Source organism: Ictalurus punctatus, chromosome 13 (assembly GCF_001660625.3).
Source record: "Ictalurus punctatus breed USDA103 chromosome 13, Coco_2.0, whole genome shotgun sequence".
Taxonomy (NCBI): domain Eukaryota; kingdom Metazoa; phylum Chordata; class Actinopteri; order Siluriformes; family Ictaluridae; genus Ictalurus; species Ictalurus punctatus.
In genome coordinates this window covers 4,771,673-4,791,833 of record NC_030428.2, presented here as the reverse complement: position 1 = coordinate 4,791,833, position 20,161 = coordinate 4,771,673, and the positions used below count along the sequence as shown (strand labels likewise).

Genomic DNA, 20,161 nt, shown 5'->3' with positions numbered 1-20,161 from the left:
GGGAGATGGGTTTTTTTCAGCCTTTGCAGAAAGTAGAGATGCTGCTGGGCAGAGTGAACAGCAGTGGACTCTCAAAGCACTTCATGATGATGGATGTGAGTGCAACGGGACGGTAGTCATTGAGGCAGGACATTGAAGACTTCTTCAGCACGGGGACAATTGTGGTGGCCTTGAAGCATGTTGGAATGACGGTAAACATACAACCCACCATCCCTGGTCACCGGCACCAGGCGACGCCGAGGACTGGAGGCCCGGCCTCCGCAGCGACCCGAAATCGTGTAGCTTTTCCAGCAGATGTTTTGTTAGAAACTGCTGTTTATGAAAATCCTAGGAGATCAGCAGATTCTGAAAGAATCAATTCAGCCAGTCTGACACCAAACATATGACTAGCTAATTGGATAATTGCATGAATGAGCATGGGGTACGGATGTTCCTAATAAAATGGCCAGCGAGTCCATAGCAAGCCTATTAAAGATTGTAATGGACACAAGCATTCCCTTTAATTGCTTCATACATTGGCACGCAGATCTAGCAAAAAATAAAAATACAAAAATAGAACACAAAAATGTTCGTTTTATGTATTTCATAATAGAGATGCACATGTGTGTGTTTTCTTCCATGTTCCTCTGTGTTGTAGGTAGCAGTATAGACAGTGAGTGTGCATTTGAGGGAGACTACGACGTGCCTCCTCTTTCCATGGCTGAGGGTCTGCAGCATATGCGGATCATGGAGGGGGTGTCTCGCTCCCTCCCTTCCTCTCCTCTTCTCGCTCATCAGACAGTCAACGTGCATTTACAACCAGTGAAGAAGTTCAGCACAGGTTCAGCCACAGGTATGCAGAAACTCTTGCTGTGTGTGTGTTTCTGTGGTGCAAACCGTGTTCTACTGAAATCTACACTGTATGTGGCAGTGATTAGTTTATTGGTGTGCTAGTGACTGAATGGTTGTGAGTTCAAACTTCAGTTGGGTTCGTGTGAAAGGCTTGTAACCAACGACAAGCAATATTCTATCTGAACTGAATGCTCTGGTAGATGAAGTTTCATAGAACACTTTTCTAGTTCTGGGTCTGATCAGTCTCAATCTCAATCAGTCCACACAATAATGAGAAACTTGCCAATTACTCACTTTTACTGTATACACCATTTTTTTTCAGTCCGTAGGAGAAAACAACCTTTAAAAAATTATTTCTACTCCCTTTTGCCAATTCCCACTAGCTTGACGACTAACACGTGCTTTCTCAGAGACGTGTAAAGCCATAGCAGCAGATCAGCTAAACACAATCAGAGGAAAGCACTATTGCTCTGTTTGATGCGAAGTTGCAACTTTTAATTCCCTGCCTACAACCAGTAAAAACCACTGAAAACACCCACCTCAGCTTGAAATTTCAACTCATCAACTAGGGGTAGTCTTGTCAACTACCATTTCCTTCCCTGTTTACAGCGTGACGTCAAATCAACATGCACACTCACTCTGCGAACAGTGTAACGTTCCCCTTCTCTACTTTTAAATTAGTTTACAGCAGTATTGGCTTTAGATCAGTTAATATACAGACACGGTACTTGGTGAAATCTATAACACTGAGCATAATGATCACTATTTTGAGAAGGTAATCATCGACATTAGCGCTATCACTAAGCTAATCGATATTGTCTGCTGGTTAGCTTGTTGATAATGCTTCTCGCTGTTGTATGCTGTTGTTGCTGTGCTGCAATTTTGGTCCAAAATGTTGTATGGAGGTTTGAAGTTCACTATAGTAGAACAGAACCAATAACCACTCAGGCCTGTAACTGGAAAAGAGTTAAAGTGGCTGTTTACGAGTTTTACGTGCTTTGACAAAGCAAACAAAAGACGTGCGTTCCTGGAGGCGTCCATGTTTTTTTTTTTTTTAAATAATTAATTAAAAAATTATTTGAACATCCCAAGGTGGAAAATGACATTATTACAACATGCAAATTACCACTTACAAAGCACCACAAATACCGCATGTCAACCCTCTTCCGTATACAAGAGCTCAGATGCTTACAATTGATTAGTTCCCTCTGATTGACAGGGGAGAGAGTAATGGGATCCCTCCCACTCAGTGAGTACAGCCAGTTATGCTCTCTTGGACACCCAGGCACGGATTTGATCTCTCAGTCTCTCAATGATTGGGTAAACACTTCATGATGTTGCTTAGGAGAAACAGAGATACAGATTATAAGATGAATTGAGGCAAGTGTAGTCTCAGTCTCAAACAGTCCATGGGTCAGAATCCCGACAGTTACTCATTGTGCATCATTTTATTTCAATCCGAACGAGGGAACAAAGTTTTTAACCTCTGTGAGAGTAATGAGCATTATGAAAGACACAGTAGTTGGATTAAAGTCTGTTTCGCTTTTAACAGTTATTGTTTGCTTTTGCATTAAATCATTTTCCAAGCTGAGCTATCCCACATGTAAAAAAAATATACTATAGTATTTCAGAGTAAATTTACAATAGAAAATGTAATAGAATTCCTGTAGTAAATACTATAATGCTTTTGAACCTGACTATAGCAAAGATACTATAGTAATTTGCAGTGATATGTAGTAATTTGTTGTGGTAACTCTACTGTAGTTGTTGTGGTAACTCTACCATTGTCCTATACTGTACTACAGTATGTATGACCACTTTCACAGCACAGGTCAATGTTGGAAACCTTTGTAGTACATTATAACGAACATTAGAACACACTGTACTACTCATTAGTATTCTGTAGTAACTTTAATATTTAAAACACTGTTTATCAATTCATTATAGTCATTTCTACAGTGCACGGTAGTAAACATTTAACAAAGGGTAGTATGGTAATATACTACATTATATTATAGTTTACCATAGTAAATACTAAAGTATACTACAGTATTTCTTCATGCGGGGTAGTAGGCCCATGCTGTTTCTGGGATTTTGCACAGTAGCCTCCTTTACAGTTTATGCAAAAACAGCTGGCTGTGCTTCGCCATTTGCACTGTCTGCCTTCCCTTCCTATGAAAATAGGCATATTAATCACATAGAGCCAGGGAAAACTAGCACAATCTCTAGTGTTAGAAGTATGGCTTGCAAGACCGTTCCCAGGTGTGTTGGCGCATGGAAACAAATGCCAGTTGTCAGGTAAGGATTGGAAATTACTGCTGTACTATACAGAAATACAGCGCTCTCCAGAATGTGTATGTAGAAGAATTATACCACATTCAGTGAGTGATATTTTATCTTCAACATACAAGTACATGTTAGAGTTTTATTTGATTTACTGTTTTTGTTTGTTTGTTTGTTTGTTTTTTATTAGTGCAAAACACTGATTTCAAAATGATTGCCACTCGTCCAAGTAATATTTTATGACAGCAACCCTGGAGGGAACGACAGCACTGAGTCTCTTCCTGTAATGTTTAACAAGGTTGGACACACTTGTAGAGGATCTGGGTCCACTCCTTCATGCATAAGATTTAAAGTTGTTGTAAATCCTTACACTTGTGCATGTGGACTTCAGTTTAGACCACAGGGTTTTAAATCCGGAGACTGAATTGGGCTTTGTGGAACATTGACTTATTTTGTGTTTCTTTAAGCATTTCTGTGTTGATTTGGATGTGTGTTTGGCTCATCGTCTGAAGTCTGAACCGACTTGGCAGAACTCATGATGTAGATAGTCTTTACAAGTGTCTCTGAACTACTGCTACCAGCCTAAGATTCAGCTCCAAAAATTAACTGATCTACCTCCATAGTCTACAGTGGATATCAGGTGTTTTTCCTTGTATGTATCTGCTTCGAAGGACAATGCAGTTTCAGGGCAGTGGTGGTGGCTCAACGGTTAAGGCTTTTGGTTACTGATCAGAAGAGCAGGGGTTCAAGCCCAAGCACTGTAAAGCTGTGACTGTTGTGCTTCAAGGGTTTTCTCCAGGTACTCCGGTTTCCTCCTTCAGTCCAAAAGACATGAGTTGTAGGCTGATGGATATTTCTAAATTGACTGCAGTATGTGATTGTGTCCTACAATGGGTTGGCACCCTGTCCAGTGTGTCTCCTGCCTTGTGCCCCGAGTTCCCTGGGATAGGCTTCCCACGACCCTGTGTAGGAGAATGGATGGATGGTTTGGGTTTCCCATGTTAAGATGATTGTATATGTTTGCAATCTCATATATATATATATATATATATAGCTTGTACATAAGTACACATAATATACACATATACTGTATATTTTGGAGAGAAATACTATTTATTTAAAAAAGCAGTTCTAATAAGAATAGAATAGATTTTTTCCTATAACTAAGATAAATAGTTTTTCTTTTTATTTAAAAAAATAATGGTTGAATTCTGTGCATAAGTATTCTTCACACACATGTACACATGGAGCTTGACGCTGATCATTGGCCAGTAGCAGAGCCATATCCCCAGCGTTCCAACCTCATGCATTATGCATTAAACGCTCCTGTTATTTGTTGGAGGCCAGTGGTTGATAATACATTTACTCTCTTTGTTGTAATAGAAGAGATTTCAGTATTTAATTCAAGGAGATTGGAAACTGACTGAGAGCTATAAACGACTGTGTAGGCGGGTCTTATTGCTGCAGTTTAGACGAGAACAAGTCTGGGTTATGAGAAACAGACCATCCGTCTCCACTAGAGAGTGCTGCCATCATGCGTTGGTCAAAATCATTAACACTTTGTAAATCGGAATATTCAACAAAACAATCCTTTGTCTTTTATTTGAAATCGTAACAAGCGTTTGTGAGTGTATTTCTCAGATTCACCTAAAAAACAACAAAAAAACCCCCAACACTATGCATCTTACTTTACTGTAACTGTGATGACAATCACAGCATCAGTATTATTGTGTATCACTGACATGCAAGGTTTGGTTTCGCTGCATCATTTCTTTTCCATTATTTCTATGCATTTTCCTTTGCACCAATTTTATGCAATTTTTAAATATATAAAGAATATATCTCGTAGGTACAGGGTATATATGTATATATTCTAGTGACAGTTGGATGACTTGGACGACTAGTCTACTGAATACAAAGGTCACGAGTGCACAATATATTTTGAGTGGTTCATTTGCACTTCATTGTGATAAAAGCAGTAACAGGCATGGCAATTTTATTAGACCACTAAAAAATAAAAATCAAGGATCAATTGGTCACGACTATAGAACTGAGCTTGCTGGCTAAGCTGTATGACTTTAATTCTAAGCAGTAATTTGGAGTGTTTTCTCTGTGGCTCATTTGTGGTTCTTTGGTATAAGCCGCCATGCAGAGCTTCTCATCTGCCTTAATGAAAGTCAGCGCTTTATGAGCGAGCTGTTTCATCCTGTGCTGTTTATTCATCCTTTGCATGTTCAGAAAAAGAAAGAAAGAAAAAAAAAACCACGCCACGGCACCGAGGCTCAGGAGATAAACCGCTCTACGCTAGGGTGCGGCGTACTAAACAGCAGCACCAGTGTAGTTAATGACTTCAGCAATTAACACTGTGTGAAATATGTGATGGCATTTGAATGAATTATATGTTGCAATAATGCTTACTTTTTTTTTTTATGTGCAAACGGGATAAAAATGGTAGAAAATTCTAAAAAAAAAAAAAGAAAAAAAAAGAAAGAAAGAAGGGATTTAATTAGAAACTTGAGGTTTTAAATAACGTCTTCTTGATGAAATAGTAACTTTTTCAAACCATTTTGTGGTAGTAGCCCTGAATTATGCAAAGCATGTATATGATATATTTACATTTTTATCCCCTTCCATTTTCTCTGGCCTTATCTCACCGGCTCTGTGATTGCCTGGTGGCAAGAAAGAGGCGACAGATTTTTCCACCTCTTTGCTTCCCTTGCCAAACAAAGCACAGCACGAGGGCTCTGACCTTTTTAACGGATCGATGCGCCCCCTTCCTGACTCCCAGGAGGCCCTTCTTCTTCCACCAGTGCCTGCGCCATGAGAGGGCCTTTAGAAGGGTGCACAACTTCCCAGTCCCTGGGCCATGAATGTCATTTGCTTTTGTCCTGTTTTTGCCTTTGACGCACGTAGGCACTAGCTATAAAGCTTTGTAGACACCTGAAGTGTAGCCCTTAATTCACATTGGAGTGTAACTACATCACTGGTGATGCAGCCCCAGCATGGCTCAGCTGATTCATTGACGTTTAATCAGACGGCGTTTGTGGCATCTAGAGCAGCTTGTCGTTGCTGGCTATTTCCGCACAGCAGTGTGAGATTATTAGAAGAGGATGAGGGGGGAGGTGTGCACTGTTCCTAGACAACTTGTTGATCGCTCAAACTTGCCGGAGTGTATGGAGGTACATGAAGCTGATTTGATGTTTAAAAGCACAGCCCTCCGGGCCCTGATCCCACCATCTTACCCTGTATCAGACGCTAATTAGCCACCACAATCAATACAATTACCGCCATCCCAATGGATTCCCACTAGAAGAGACAAAATTATATTGGTCTATCTGTGCCCATTATGCATAATGAGATTATACCAACCTGGTCACTTCTTCTCTCCCTCTCTCCCTCCCTCCCTCCCATCCATTCAGTGATTAAGACACTATAATTACATCATTGCCTTGTTTTCAATACAGCTGTCATTCCACATCCTGCGTTCTTTCAAGCACTCTGTACAGGAGATTAGCCTCAGGTCATGTCTCTGTGAATCTTCTGTTCCCCCTCTGCCACTTAATTCCTCAACTTTGACTTTCCAAATCTCTTCTCGATTGCCCTCCTGCCTGCATGATGCCCGCCGTCACCCCGGTCTCTCCCTCACCCCTTTATTTCGTAAGGCTCAATGGAAATGTGACATTTGCAGAGCAGAGCCTCCTGCAGGTAGAGGATGCAGGAAGAAGAATCGGTGAAATGCGTTGATTTTGACGAAGGCGCGAATGCTTAGCATATCGAGTTTTGCGTTTCACTCAGTGCAATAGATCAGTTTTTGCCACTCAGGCTGTTAAATTATGCTAATTGCTAGTCAGTACGGTGGACTTTGCTCAGGGGCTGGGGAATAAAAAGCTCTTTGAATAAACTAAATCAGTAACGTTAATTAGAAATACATATATAGGAGCTGTAAAAGAGTTCTAATGCTTTAATAACGTTAACTTTAATAAATCAGCTTGGACAGCACAATAGTCTGTGAATGTATTGTATGCGTATCAGACATCCAGCCATTAAATTATTTAATGTGGCCTGTGGCCTCACAAAAGCACAAAGAAATCTGAATCAGTACCTCTGGCAAAAGCACACCACAAAAATTACACTGTAATAGGAATTTATGGCTTTCTACTCAGAGGCTGCTTTGAATGCTGTGTAATACCTGTCCAGAAAAAGGCATAACCTGGTGTCTAGAGTGCAAAATGATAATCTGGACCCCTTTCCACTCCAAAAAAAAAGTGTCCTCATAAGTCACGTTTGAATCTTTTTCCTATATCTGGATCGATTTAGTCAGAGAATGACTTCAATTCAGATACTGTGCCATCATGAGGAATTCATTATCAGGCTGATGAATGATCTCCTAATGGCTAAAGAATATGACAGCACATTATCTGTGTAGATGCACCCAACAGCGAAAGCATTACAGTTTTCCAAGATGGCAGTGTAACTGTACACGCTGCTAACCACGTGACTCGTTAACACCAGGAGGTCAGATCACTTTTCGATTCGATCTAAAATCTAAAAAAGTAGATGTCTTACGTCCTTGATTTATCTGGAGTATTTTCTTTCTGCCGTGTCTATAATCATTTATGTCATGTTTCCTAGAAACAATATGCTTTCTTGAGTATCAAGACAGGAACATGAAAGGTCAATGAACTGGGAAATAGGAATTGCCCCATTTTGTATTTGTAATAAACATGTAGGCTAAGATAACGGGATATAATACTCAGAAAGCTGGGATGGTGAAAAAAAAAAAAGATGAATAAGGCCATTCAGAATAGATTAAACCTGGATCAGTTCAGGTCCGTGCACACAGTTTATCCATATCAAAGTTAATAGTAACTGCTTGTGTTAAGATTTCCGGCTCTGAGAGTCCGTTAACTTCCCTGAGGTGGTCTGATCAGTCCTGTAAGGACAAGTGCTGATAGAGAAGCGTTCCTATTGGCTGCAGCCTGTACGTATTATGGCCAATCAGGAAAGTCAACACTGTGCAACCAGACGCAGAACATCCCTGCTATGCTCGTGTGAGGGACTCGCTTTTGTAGGCTTTCAAGTGGATAAAAGAGATAAACATTGTAGCCAGTTTGAACTGGGATGCCGTCCCCCCTTTCAAATTCCCTCCCCAGACTCCTCGTTTCCTTTGCAAGCTTCACTTCCATGTTTCTTAGCTACTCCCTCAGAGGAAGTGAGGAAAGGAAATGAAGACATTAGGGATCGAGAACAAATGTATATGTAAATGTAGACTTTAGTGAATTCACGTATTTACTAGACTGGTTCCAGCTGTATGAACCATATAACAGGTTTCACTTCTGGGGAAATCTCACTCTTCTCCACTGATACTTTTCTGAGCCAATTATCCAGTCACATGATTTGTTGATGCAGAGTGAGGTACATGGATGGAAACATAGCTATTGAGGTGTAAGCCTCAACAAGATTTTACTCACCATCTGACCTCCATTTTTAAAGCAAGGCACATTCATTGACTTTCACGCAAAGATTATATTTGTACTGGTTATTTATTTAATTAAAGTAGTTAATCTTTTATTTGTGATTCTTATTGTTGTATCATTTATTCGAATTACTTTCTTGAACACACGTTGAAGTCACAGGCTAAAGTAGGTAAGATTGAGGAATCGTGGAGGCGTCAGTTTGCGTTTTGGGACGCTCCAGATAATTCAGCGCGTTAAGTAGATTTTAAATATACGTGACATTTACTTTTCCCTGCACGGAAGACAGATAAGGAGTACTCTACACTCGAGAGCAGCACAGCAGGGAGAGGGAACGGTTTAGTACCGTGCAGTACGCATGACGTTGATGTATTTCCCGTGTAAAGGTGATGGTTGACATTGAGAGGACACTGAGGCTGAGGAGGTGATGCTGAGATTGTAAATCTCCGTCTGTGTAAAATCTGAATAATCTCAGAGCACAGTGTGGATTAGCATTCAGCACAGTTTTCACTAAAAGTCAACCTTTATACTTGGGGATGAATAATTGATGTGTCTCGGCCTGCTAGTTTTAAATGTTTCATCTCTCATTTAGCAATCCAGGTGCAAAAAGGAGAGCTTCAATTCAATTCTATTCTATTCTATTCTATTCTATTCTATTCTATTCTATTCTATTTTATTCTATTCTACTGTTTCCTACTCTAGGTCACACTCTATTCTATTTCATTTCATTCCATTGTATTCTATCTACTGTTTCCTATTCTGTCACACTTTATTCCAATCTATTCTACTGTTTTCTTTTCTGTCACACTCTGTTATATTCTATTCCAATCTATCCTACTGTTTCCTATTCTATTCTATGTCACACTCTATCTATTCTATTCTACTGTTTTCTTTTCTATGTCACACTATATTCTATTCTATTCTATTCTACCGTTTCCTTTCTGTCATGCTATATTCTATTCTAGTCTACCGTTTTCTTTTCTGTCACGCTGTTTTCTTTTCTATGTCACACTATATTCTATTCTATTCTATTCTACAGTTTTCTGTCACACTCTATTCTATTCTCTTCTACTCTACTGTTTTCTTTCCTGTCAAACTATATTCTATTCTATTCTACTGTTTTTTTTCTATGTCACTATATTCTATTCTATTCTAGTTTTCTTTTCTGTCACACTCCTATTCCATTCTTTTCTATTCTACTGCTTTCTTTTCCATGTCACACTCTATTCTATTCTATTCTTCTATTATTTTCTTTTCTATGTCACTATATTCTATTCTATTCTATTCTATTCTAGTTTTCTTTTCTGTCACACTCCTATTCCATTCTTTTCTATTCTACTGCTTTCTTTTCTATGTCACACTCTATTCTGTTCTACTCTTCTATTATTTTCTTTTCTATGTCACCATATTCTATTCTATTCTAGTTTTCTTTTCTGTCACACTCCTATTCCATTCTTTTCTATTCTACTGTTGTCTTTTCTGTCTCACACTATTCAATTCAGCTGTATCCTATTCTACTGGTTTCCTTTCTGCCACAATTGATTCTATTCTATATTACAGTTTTCTTTTCTCTGTCACACTCTATTCTATTCTACTGTTTTCATTTCTATGATACACTATTCTATTATGTTTTCTTTTCTGTGTTGTAGAATAGAGTGCCACACTCTCCTCTATGTTTTTTTAGAATAGAGTGTCACACTCTATTCTATGGTTTTCTTTTCTATGTCACATTCTATTCTATTATATTCTATCAATACTGTTTTCTATTCTATTCTACTGTATCCTTTTTTTTGTCACACGCTATTCCATTCTACTTTGGTGTATTCTATTCTATATTGTTCTATTCTGCCCTGTTTTCATTTTCTCTGTATTCCATTCTCTTTTATTTTGCTATGCCCTGTTCTATTCCACTTTTTTGTTGTTTTCTACTGCGCTCTATTCTATTATTATCTTCTATTTTGTCACGCTCTATTGTGTTCCATTCTATTCTATTCTGATCGAAACTTTTTTAATTTGTCTCTATTCTTTTCTATGCTGTTCTTTTCTGCTCCATATTCTTTTCTACTCTCTATTCTATTTTTGTTCTGTTCTATTCTGATCTCTTCTAATCTATTCTACGTTATTCTATTCTACTATATTCTTCTTTTGTTTTCTGATCTCTGTTCTTATGCTCTGGTCTATTCTATGATTTTCTACTGTATTCTTTTCTATTCTATTCTATTTATTCTGTTATATTATATTCTTTACGCTCTGCTCTATTATATTATATGCTATAATGTCTACTATTCTATTCTATTCTATTCTACTGTATTTTTCATTTTCCTCACATGGAGAAGGAATGCATTGCAAATTTGTAGTCCACTCTTTTCTAAAATGAGCGGTTTTCACTTTCCTGGTCCTAAGTCATTTATACATTCTATTTTACTTTTTAAATGTGATATTAGCCATTAGCGAACAGCTTAATGTCTTTTGACTAGCACAAGCTGTTAAACTAACAGCCTGTCTCAGTTATGTTTCTTGTCACAGCAACTGATTCACATTCTTTGTGATTGCAGGAAATGAAAACAGAGTATGCGAAGTTTCACACAGATTACAAAGAGAGTTTTTTTTTTTCACACCGAGATTTTGTAGTCCATAATGAAATTCATTTAGGTCCGGACCCAGACTGGACTCCACCTATTGAGTGTCACTATTCTATTCTATTCTATTCTGATCAAACATGTTCTACTTTTATATGTTTCTACTTTTCTACTGTTCTTCTATTCTATTCTGTATTATTCTCTTTTGCTCTGTTTTCTTTTACTCTGTATTGTGCTCTCTATTCTATTCTATTCTATTCTATTCTGGCTTGTTATGCTCTGTTCCATTCTACTCTACTGTTTCCTACCATATTCCTGTCTGTATTGTGCACTATTTTATTATACAATTTCTATCTTTTATTCTCCGTTCTGTCCTGCGTTATTCTATTCTACTTTATTTCACTCTGTTTTGTGGTCCTCTTATTGTACTCTTATTGTAGTCTATTTTTGTGCTATATTCTATTTTTTTTTTTTGAATGTTATAATTTCATTATACGCTATTCTATTGTGCTCTGTTCTATTCTGATCTGATATACTCTGTTCTGTTCCGATCCAATTTGTTCTACTCTGTTCTGCTATATTCAGTCATTCTATACTGCTCTATTCTATTCCATTCTTTCAGTACCAGACACTCAGAAAAAGTATACAAATACACAAATATTTTTTTCATTCAACTTTTTTTATATTATAAAACTGCAAAGAGCTGAATCACATAATACGTTTGCTCAGTATTTCAGATTTTTTTGTTCTACGCCTCCACACTATGTCGTAAACCAGGCTGCCTCTGTCACCATCTGAATATTAGTGGTGCTGATGTCGGTTTTAATAAATACTTTTAATAAACTGGATGAACATTCTAGTTCTTTTAACCAGAAGCTTGTGAGCTGAAGCCCAAGAGTTGGTCTTTTATGTAAAATGCCTTTAACCCTCAAGTCTGTTGTTGGATTATATATTGCATTATATGTTCTTTAGCTTAGATAAATTCAAACGAGTAAATATAGATGTAGTGAAAATGTTATGTTATTCCTGAGTCTATCTATCTGTCTATGGATTGATAATATACTGTATATCTGACTGATGAATAGATTGATATTACAGATGTATAAAGCATTACAATTTCAAAACAGATACAGGAGGATCTTAAAGTCCAGGTTCACTACCGAAAGCTAAAACATTCATTAATGCATACATTCAATAACTGCTTTATCGTAATCAAGGTCTCCTGGGCCTATCCTGAGAACACTGGATGCGTGCTGGGAATATACATCACGTGGGCCACCAAGCCATCATAGGGCCATACACATTCACACAGACATTCCCACCCTTGGGCATTTGAAATTAGATACTGGTAGGTTTGTAGGAGGTGGGAGGAAACCGGAAAACCCAGATGAAACCCACATGGGGAGAACATGCACAGAAACTCCACACAAGACAGTAACCCGAGCTCAGGATCTAACGGGAGACCCTGGAGCTGTGAGAATGCACCGCTACCCGCTGATACAGATTAGTCAAATTATATTTCTCAACGAAAGTTTTGTGTTTATTGTTGAAGACAGTAATATAGAAAACGGTCTTCTAATTCAGACTGTAATTGGTGTTAGTACAGCATGTTGCCTTATGAATGAAGTAGAAATGAAGCAAATTGAGTGTGAAAATGCGATTCAGATATATTTCAATTGGTGAATAGGAATGAATTCTCAAGCAGCTAAAGCAAGTGTGTTAAAAGTGTGTTTTTTTTAATGTCACACTATAAATATCGACTGAATGGCCTCTACACATAGGTATTAGATGTATAGTTATGAAATAGTCTCAGCTTCAGGGTTGCAAGGATAGAACAAGCCTTGTGTGATGAATAGCGTGATATTAAGATTAGTTGATCTCATCACAGTAGGAGGTTGCTGTATTAAACTGGCATGTCATTGCAAAAAAGTCTTTCTGTTTCACTCTTCCAGTCCATGATCTCTCTCTCTCTCTCTCAATCTCTCTCTCTCTGTCTCTCCCTCTCCTGTTCTCACTCTCTATCTCTCTCCTTCCTTTCTCGCCCCCTCCCTTCTGGTTGCCATGACAACAGCAGCACTGCGCCATTCATGGACTATAGCAACGAAGACATGAGCGCTCTCTCTCTCTCTCTCTCTCTCTCTGCTTCTCCTCCCTCACTGCCGCTCCTTCTGCCGCACGGTTCCACTCTACAGTGCTCCTCTATCTCCTGTTTCTCCTCTTTCATGCTCTCCAAACCCCATCCTTGCGCGTGAGGACGGTGGACAAACACTCAGGCCATCTTGGGGTGAACCAGTCTAACCAAAGGAAGAAAAAGAGTTATGGAGTAACAGTTGAAGTTCTGATGTTGCTCTTCTTCCACCTGTCTGGTTGTGGTCAGGCTTTATACGTACGGTTCGCATTGGAGGAAGGAGATGTCTCTTCCTCTGCACTGACGCCTCTGCTGCTCCTCCTTCTCTGCCGTTTTTCTCCTCCTTCATCCATTTGTTTTTCGGGTTGTTTTGACTGAACAGGCTTCAATACCCCTGAGTAGGTTGTTGGAACTTTGATTGCCTGCACAGGCCTGCAGTGTGTGTGTGTGTGAGTGTGTGTTTGTGTGTGTGTGTGTGGGCACGTGGAGAGGTGTTGTGGATGAGCTGGCCATCGCTGAGACGGCTGCAGGGGCTGTGTGTGTCTCTGGACGGAGAATGCGGGATCTGGCATGAACATGGTAAGCCGCCGAACCCCACCCTCTGCTGTTTGATCCTTTATTCTTTGGAATTGTTTTATTTGTTGCGCTTCTCTTGCTGCTTTGGTGAGACTACAGAATGTCGCTGTGATGTGTGTGGGCATTGCGGACTATTATAGTCTGAGACATGTATAGACAATATATATGTCTATATGTATAGACTATATGTATATGTATAGACTATATAATAATATCTTGGGTAAACCGATAAATTGTGTAATGTGTTCTACAGCTTAATCTGGGATCTGAACTTAAATTGGGCTTAACCTGGCTTTACACTGTATAATTTTTGACTCAGAGATGAAAATCACACATTGTAGCAGAATGCTTTGGTCAGGAATTCTTTGGAGTTGAGATTGGTGGTGTTAGAAAACAAACACAGTGGGACGTGCTCACTCATTTAGTGCCATTGCCACCAAAGTCAGCCGATGACTTTGAATATGTAATTCTGGCAATGTCAGAAGATTCTAATTAAAATCTCAGAATGGGACCACTTCTATGATGCTCGTTTAAAATCCACCAATAGATGGACGGCATATGATTACGCAAAACGCGCGGGACAGTTACAAACACAATGGCAAGAAACGAACCCGAAAAAACAAAACAAAAAAATAAAACAAACTTTATAATGCAATTTGTTTATGCAAGCTTGTTTTCTACATGAGCCTGGATTACGGTAATTGATGACGTAAGCAGAAGGTAGTAATTTACTTTAATCACAGGTCTGTCGTTAGAGGATCTTCATCGTATAATCTGACACCGAGGACATGTTACCGTTCAGTCTCTTTCCGCGTTCAAGATTTTATTGGGAACGTCTTATACAAGTGTTAAAAAACAAGGTTAGCATAGTTTAGACCTCGTTTTAGTCACATTGCTAGCACAGACTGAGCTTCGTTAAAGCTTAAGTGATAGGCGGGAACTTCACGATGCTAACTGAAGGACCTGTGGGAGGCTGAGTGTGTGACAGAGTTGTGCTCAGCTCAAACAGCCAACCTAATATGGTCTTTTGTTCAATCGGCTCTAGATGAATCAGGATTGAGAGTGGGTGAGTGATGTGTTTTTGCTGTTTGAGTGGTGTGTGTGTGTGTGTGTGTGTGTGTGTGTGCGTGTGTGTGTGGGGGACTGGAAGGATGCTTTACCCACTGTGCTTTGCTGTGTGTGGGCTAAGCAATGATGCATGGAACTGTATGTGTATGTAGATGGCATGTATCTGTACTATTAATATACTCGGTGTACCGGCTATACAGGTGAGAATCAACAAAATGTACCAGTATTTTTATAGCGCATACTCAGCGATACAAGTTACCAAGCTGTATCCTTCTCTCCACTGCGTAAAGAGACCGGACACTGACTTTGATTAATGTGCATCCTGCGTTATTTACATATGTTCAATCAGCAAATGTAAATCTAAATCTAAGGTTGATTTACAGAGATAGATTACAATCTGGTTAAGGGTTTTTCTCAAGGGTTCATCAGTGGCCATCACGGGATTAACTAATAGCCTCCTGGTCAATAGAGCAGAACCTTAACCACTCAACCGTGTAGTTTCAGGAGGGTGAGGATCTATACTAAATAAAGTCATTATATTGATAAGTGCGACACATTCATGTATTTTAGATGCAGCCACAGAGCAGTAGGAGGAGTGATGGCACAACTATATTGTTTTAATAATAACCAGTCTTAATATAGTATATCCATGAAATATCCTAAAATAGCTTTAAATTTGATCTTAGAAAAGCAGATCTACTGTTAACTTTCTTCTCCATGAGTAAATCTACTGTCACATTCATATACCTGAGCTCACAGTGTGGCTACCTGGTTTTCAAATAGAAACAGGAAACATGCATAATTCTGATAGTTTAATCATGTTTCCCATCAGTTTATAGCCAATAAAATGCGATCACACAAACTTATTTGCTCATTTATGGGCGGTTGGATATGGAATAGTCACTATGATGACTCTGTTGATCTTTTGTGAATGTCAGTACAGCGCAGTTGCAGTTGTAATTGCGCTGCAACGATGTTCATAAAATGTATCTACAACGAGATGTGCTGTACGAGCGTTATGTTCGTTATCGAAGAGTAAATGGATCTGAAAGTATTTCAGGTGGTTTGAATGCGAAATCCCTTTCCCTAACTACGCAGTAGCACATAAAAAGGAAATATTTACAGTGGAGTCATTTAAAGACCTCACTGTTTTGGATATTTCTTGAAAATTATCTCAAACAAATGTCTTTATTATTAGCACCTAGTCTGCACCAGAGCTGGTATCTGGCTTAGGTAAGAAACACTGAAACATAGGATTCGGTGAAATAAAGGCACTAATTAGCTCATTTTTAAGATACAAAGTAATTTTGCTGAGCAGATATTCAGAACACTGCGATGGATTGGCACCCTGTCCAGGGTGTACCCCGCCTTGTGCCCGATGCTCCCTGGGATAGGCTCCAGGTTCCCCCGTGACCCTGAAAAGGATAAAGCGGTATAGAAGATGGATGGATGGGTGGATATTCAGAACAGTAATGCAACAAGGCCTAATGAATAGCAATATTATGGTCAAAATACAATAAAGTGAATGCACTCATACATAATCTAACAAACACAAGTACCAGCAGGTCTGTCAGCTCTACCGTGGCCCAATCGAGGTGCTCCACCACCTTGACTACATGTTTTGGCAAGTGTTCAGATTACAAGGTCAAATTACATTTCTCCAACAAGATTGCAGCACTTTTTATTTTTTTCTAAAAGCTAACACATACCGTATTTACTGTAACATAATGCATAGAATAGAGAGTTAACTGAAGACCAGACAACAGCTCACATTTGATCAGAAGTATGTGTGAAATTATGCAGCGACTAATAACCATTGATTTTTGTGGAGCAGGATGACTTTAGTAATGACATAGCCTCAAAGAAAAAATTTAAGAGGCTATAACACTTGACTAAGGGCTTTTTCACACCTGTTTTCACACGTCGTTTGGAGAGTTTGTTTTGGAACCTGGTGCGTTTTCTAACTCAATTCGCCGTTCGGTTTATTTAGACATATATGAATATGGCAAATACATTCGGATGCGCACCAAAACAATCAGTCAGAGATCACCTCACCTGATTGCAAACGAACTCGGGAGTTTTTGTTCAACTCTGATACAGCACAAGAGCTAATATCATTAACCCGGGTTGCCAGCTTGTGGAAAAATGTCAAATGCATCTCAATAAACACAAAAAAAGAGCTGAAACTAGCCTATTCTTTGTATGGAAAACAAGGTCACTGTGGTGCATATACATTTCTGATATACAGGCATTATCTGCTCCATAATGCAGCTTTCCCTCTTCTAATCTTTGCAATATATCTTGCAATAGGAATGGGTCTGTACATCATAGACAGGCTGTCCACATTTACACTGTCCACACTTTTTTTTTTTTTTTTTTTTTTAGATTAAATTCTGATTATTTTCTGATTGTATAAAACAATATATTGGCACTCACAGAGTATTTTTTTAAACTTGCACGCACAAGTGCACTTTTATGACTATTATTAACTGTCCTATCTGATGCGCCTCAATCATGGGGCAGAGTGATACCTACCCTAATGGAGAACTCCTGTCACTTGTTGCAGTTCCGTTTTTGAAAACTGGGTGCAAACATAACTATATCAGAATCACAATCAGAATCACATGGGTTTACATGTACAAGGAATTTGTCTTGGTGTACTGGTGCTTAACAATAACAGTAAAATACCAGAAATAAAAATATTAATAAAATAAAATAAATGTTTACTATGTAAAATAAGAAAGAAAGTTATAAAATGCTCACAGTTTGAAGAAACAACAATCTGGGGGTTTTCATTAATGTACTGTGTAATCTCCATGGGGGCGGATAAGAGACCATGGAGCGTCCTGGGTATTATTAATGAGGTCAGTTGCAGATGGACAGAAACTGTTTTTGTGGCATGAGGTTTTGGTCTTAATGGACCGCAGCTTCCTGCCGGAAGGGAGTGCCTCAAAAAGTTTGTGTCCAGGATGAGAGGGGTCAGCCACAATCTTAACTGCCCACTTCAGGGTCCTGGAAGCATACAGGTCATGAAGGGGTGGAGATTGCAGCTGATCATAGCTCAGCAGACCGAATGTTTTGTCTGTTTTGTCCACTGTTTTCACAGTGTTGAGCTCCAGGTTGTTCTGACTGCACCACGTCACCAGATGGTCAATCTCCCACCTGTAGGCAGTCTCATCCCCCTTATAGATGAGCCCAATGAAAGTGGTATCATCCCCAAACTTCAGTAGTTTGACAGACTGGTGACTGGAAGTGCACCTGTTGTTGTACATGGAAAAGAGTATAGGTGAAAGAACAGCCTTGAGGGGAACCAGTACTGATGGTACATACTGTACAGTCCTGACTGTAAGTATTCCATAGTAATAGATAGCTATAAAACTTCTGTAAGGCTTCTGTCTGAACAAAAACTGCTCCAATTACCTGTATATCACAAATAAAGTGAGCACCCACACCATGAAAAAGCACCGTTGATGATTATATAACATGATTATATAACTTCAGTGATGATAAATCTATAAACTTCTCTGGGGAAATGTGGAGAGATGTTCCGCCATCTGTGCGCACTTCATAAATGGCTAGAGCAAAATGTGTGTCGTTAAATCTGGTTAGTCACGTAGTTATGCAGAAAAGAAGTCATGTAGTTCTGTTTATTTGATGGCAGACATGAATATCCCCTTGTAAGAGACTCGGTGCGAGGTTTAATTTTATCTCATTTTGTTACCGAACTGACCTTCTGTCCTGTGAGAAATAACTCATAAGTCGGCATGACTGTGCAGCATCTCTTCTCAGCCTCGCTTCCGCAAAGCACAAAAGGTTAGAACAATGTTCCATTTATGAGCTGGGACTGAAGAGCTGACTGTAATACAAAATACACAGCGCCCTCCACTAATATTGGCACCCTTGGTAAATATGAGCAGAGAAGACTGTGAAAAATTATCTTTTTTGTTTAACCTTTTGATCTTTTGCTAAAAAAAAAAATCACAAAAATACGCTGCTCTCATGGATATCAAACAATTGATCACAACACAGCTATATTCCTTGATCTTACCCATTGTTATGAATGACTAAGGGAATTTGGCCTGTGTGTTATACCCCTGTATATATAAAATTGGGAATATACTTAAAATATATTTTTCTCATATGAAATCCTAGGGGTGCCAATAATTGTTGCACACCTATATTTATCAAAGATATATATATATATTTTTGATAAACCTGTTTTGTTTGCAAGTGTTTGCTATCCATGAGAGCCGAGTATTTTTGTGAATCCTTTGAACAAATGATCAAAAGGTTTAACAATAAAGATAATTAGCTTACATGGAACAGCAACGATCCAATATGACGCTTCTCAGTGTGTTACCTGTTTACAGCTTTTATAGATTTAGAGTGGGTGACATTAAATCCATAGAACAGAATATTGCTTTCAGTCTTTAGCAGTATCTTTGCTGTTTTATTGTAGCATATTTTAAATGATACACACCAAAATAACATTATTGTGAGATTATTATGTCGGCTTTTTCAGTTTATACGACAAATACTTGTTTCTGATTGGCTGCCAAGTGTGCATTAACACCTTTTATTTCCACAGCACTGTTGAATTCTCGAATCTGATTGGTCAGAATGTGTTGCTTAATTTTCTATGATCAGCAGCTCTGATATTAGTTCACAGGTTTTTGTTATGTGCTGAGTCCTAATGCATGTTATTTCTATAGAAAAACTAACTCTTTCGGATTTCTATGGCAGATGTTCCACACAAATAATAAAATGTTTAAAGAATGTTCAGTACAGTGGATATAAAAAGCCTACACACCCTAGTTAAAATGGCAGGTTGAAATGAAATCATGTCAGAAATTTTTTCACCTTTATCGTGAAATGGAAACATGTAAATATCAAGTAACAAACACCTAGAAATGGTTCTGGGGGTAAAAAAAAAAAAGAAAGAAAGAAAAACAAAACATTTTCAATACCCAGCTTGCATATATGTGCACACCCTTTTAAATTTTGGGAATGTAGCAGTATTCACAATCAACCAATCACATTCAAACTCATGTTAAATGATAATTAGTATACACCTGACATCATTAACATGACTGATACTGTGAATAAATTACAGCTGTTCCTATAGGATTTTCCTGACATCTTGGTAGCATCTAACTGTAAAAAGCCATATGGGCTGCAAAGAGCTTATAAAGCAGGTACGGGATCTCATTGTTGAAAAATAT

At 38.6% G+C, this 20,161-nt stretch overlaps 1 protein-coding gene across 11 annotated transcripts in view; it reads left to right on the top strand.

Moving 5' to 3' along the window:
- The window catches only part of tanc2b (tetratricopeptide repeat, ankyrin repeat and coiled-coil containing 2b), a 210,984-nt gene that overhangs the window by 109,980 nt on the left and 80,843 nt on the right, over positions 1-20,161 (top strand). For 10 of the 11 annotated variants that reach the window (XM_053685064.1, XM_053685057.1, XM_053685059.1 and 7 more), the window contains one exon: positions 638-832. In XM_053685064.1, the coding sequence (XP_053541039.1) occupies positions 697-832 (136 nt within the window). In that variant the 5' untranslated portion in view covers positions 638-696. Of the gene's footprint in view, positions 1-637; positions 833-12,239; positions 13,875-20,161 lie in introns of those variants that run through there. The other variant, XM_053685066.1, reaches the window with a different exon arrangement.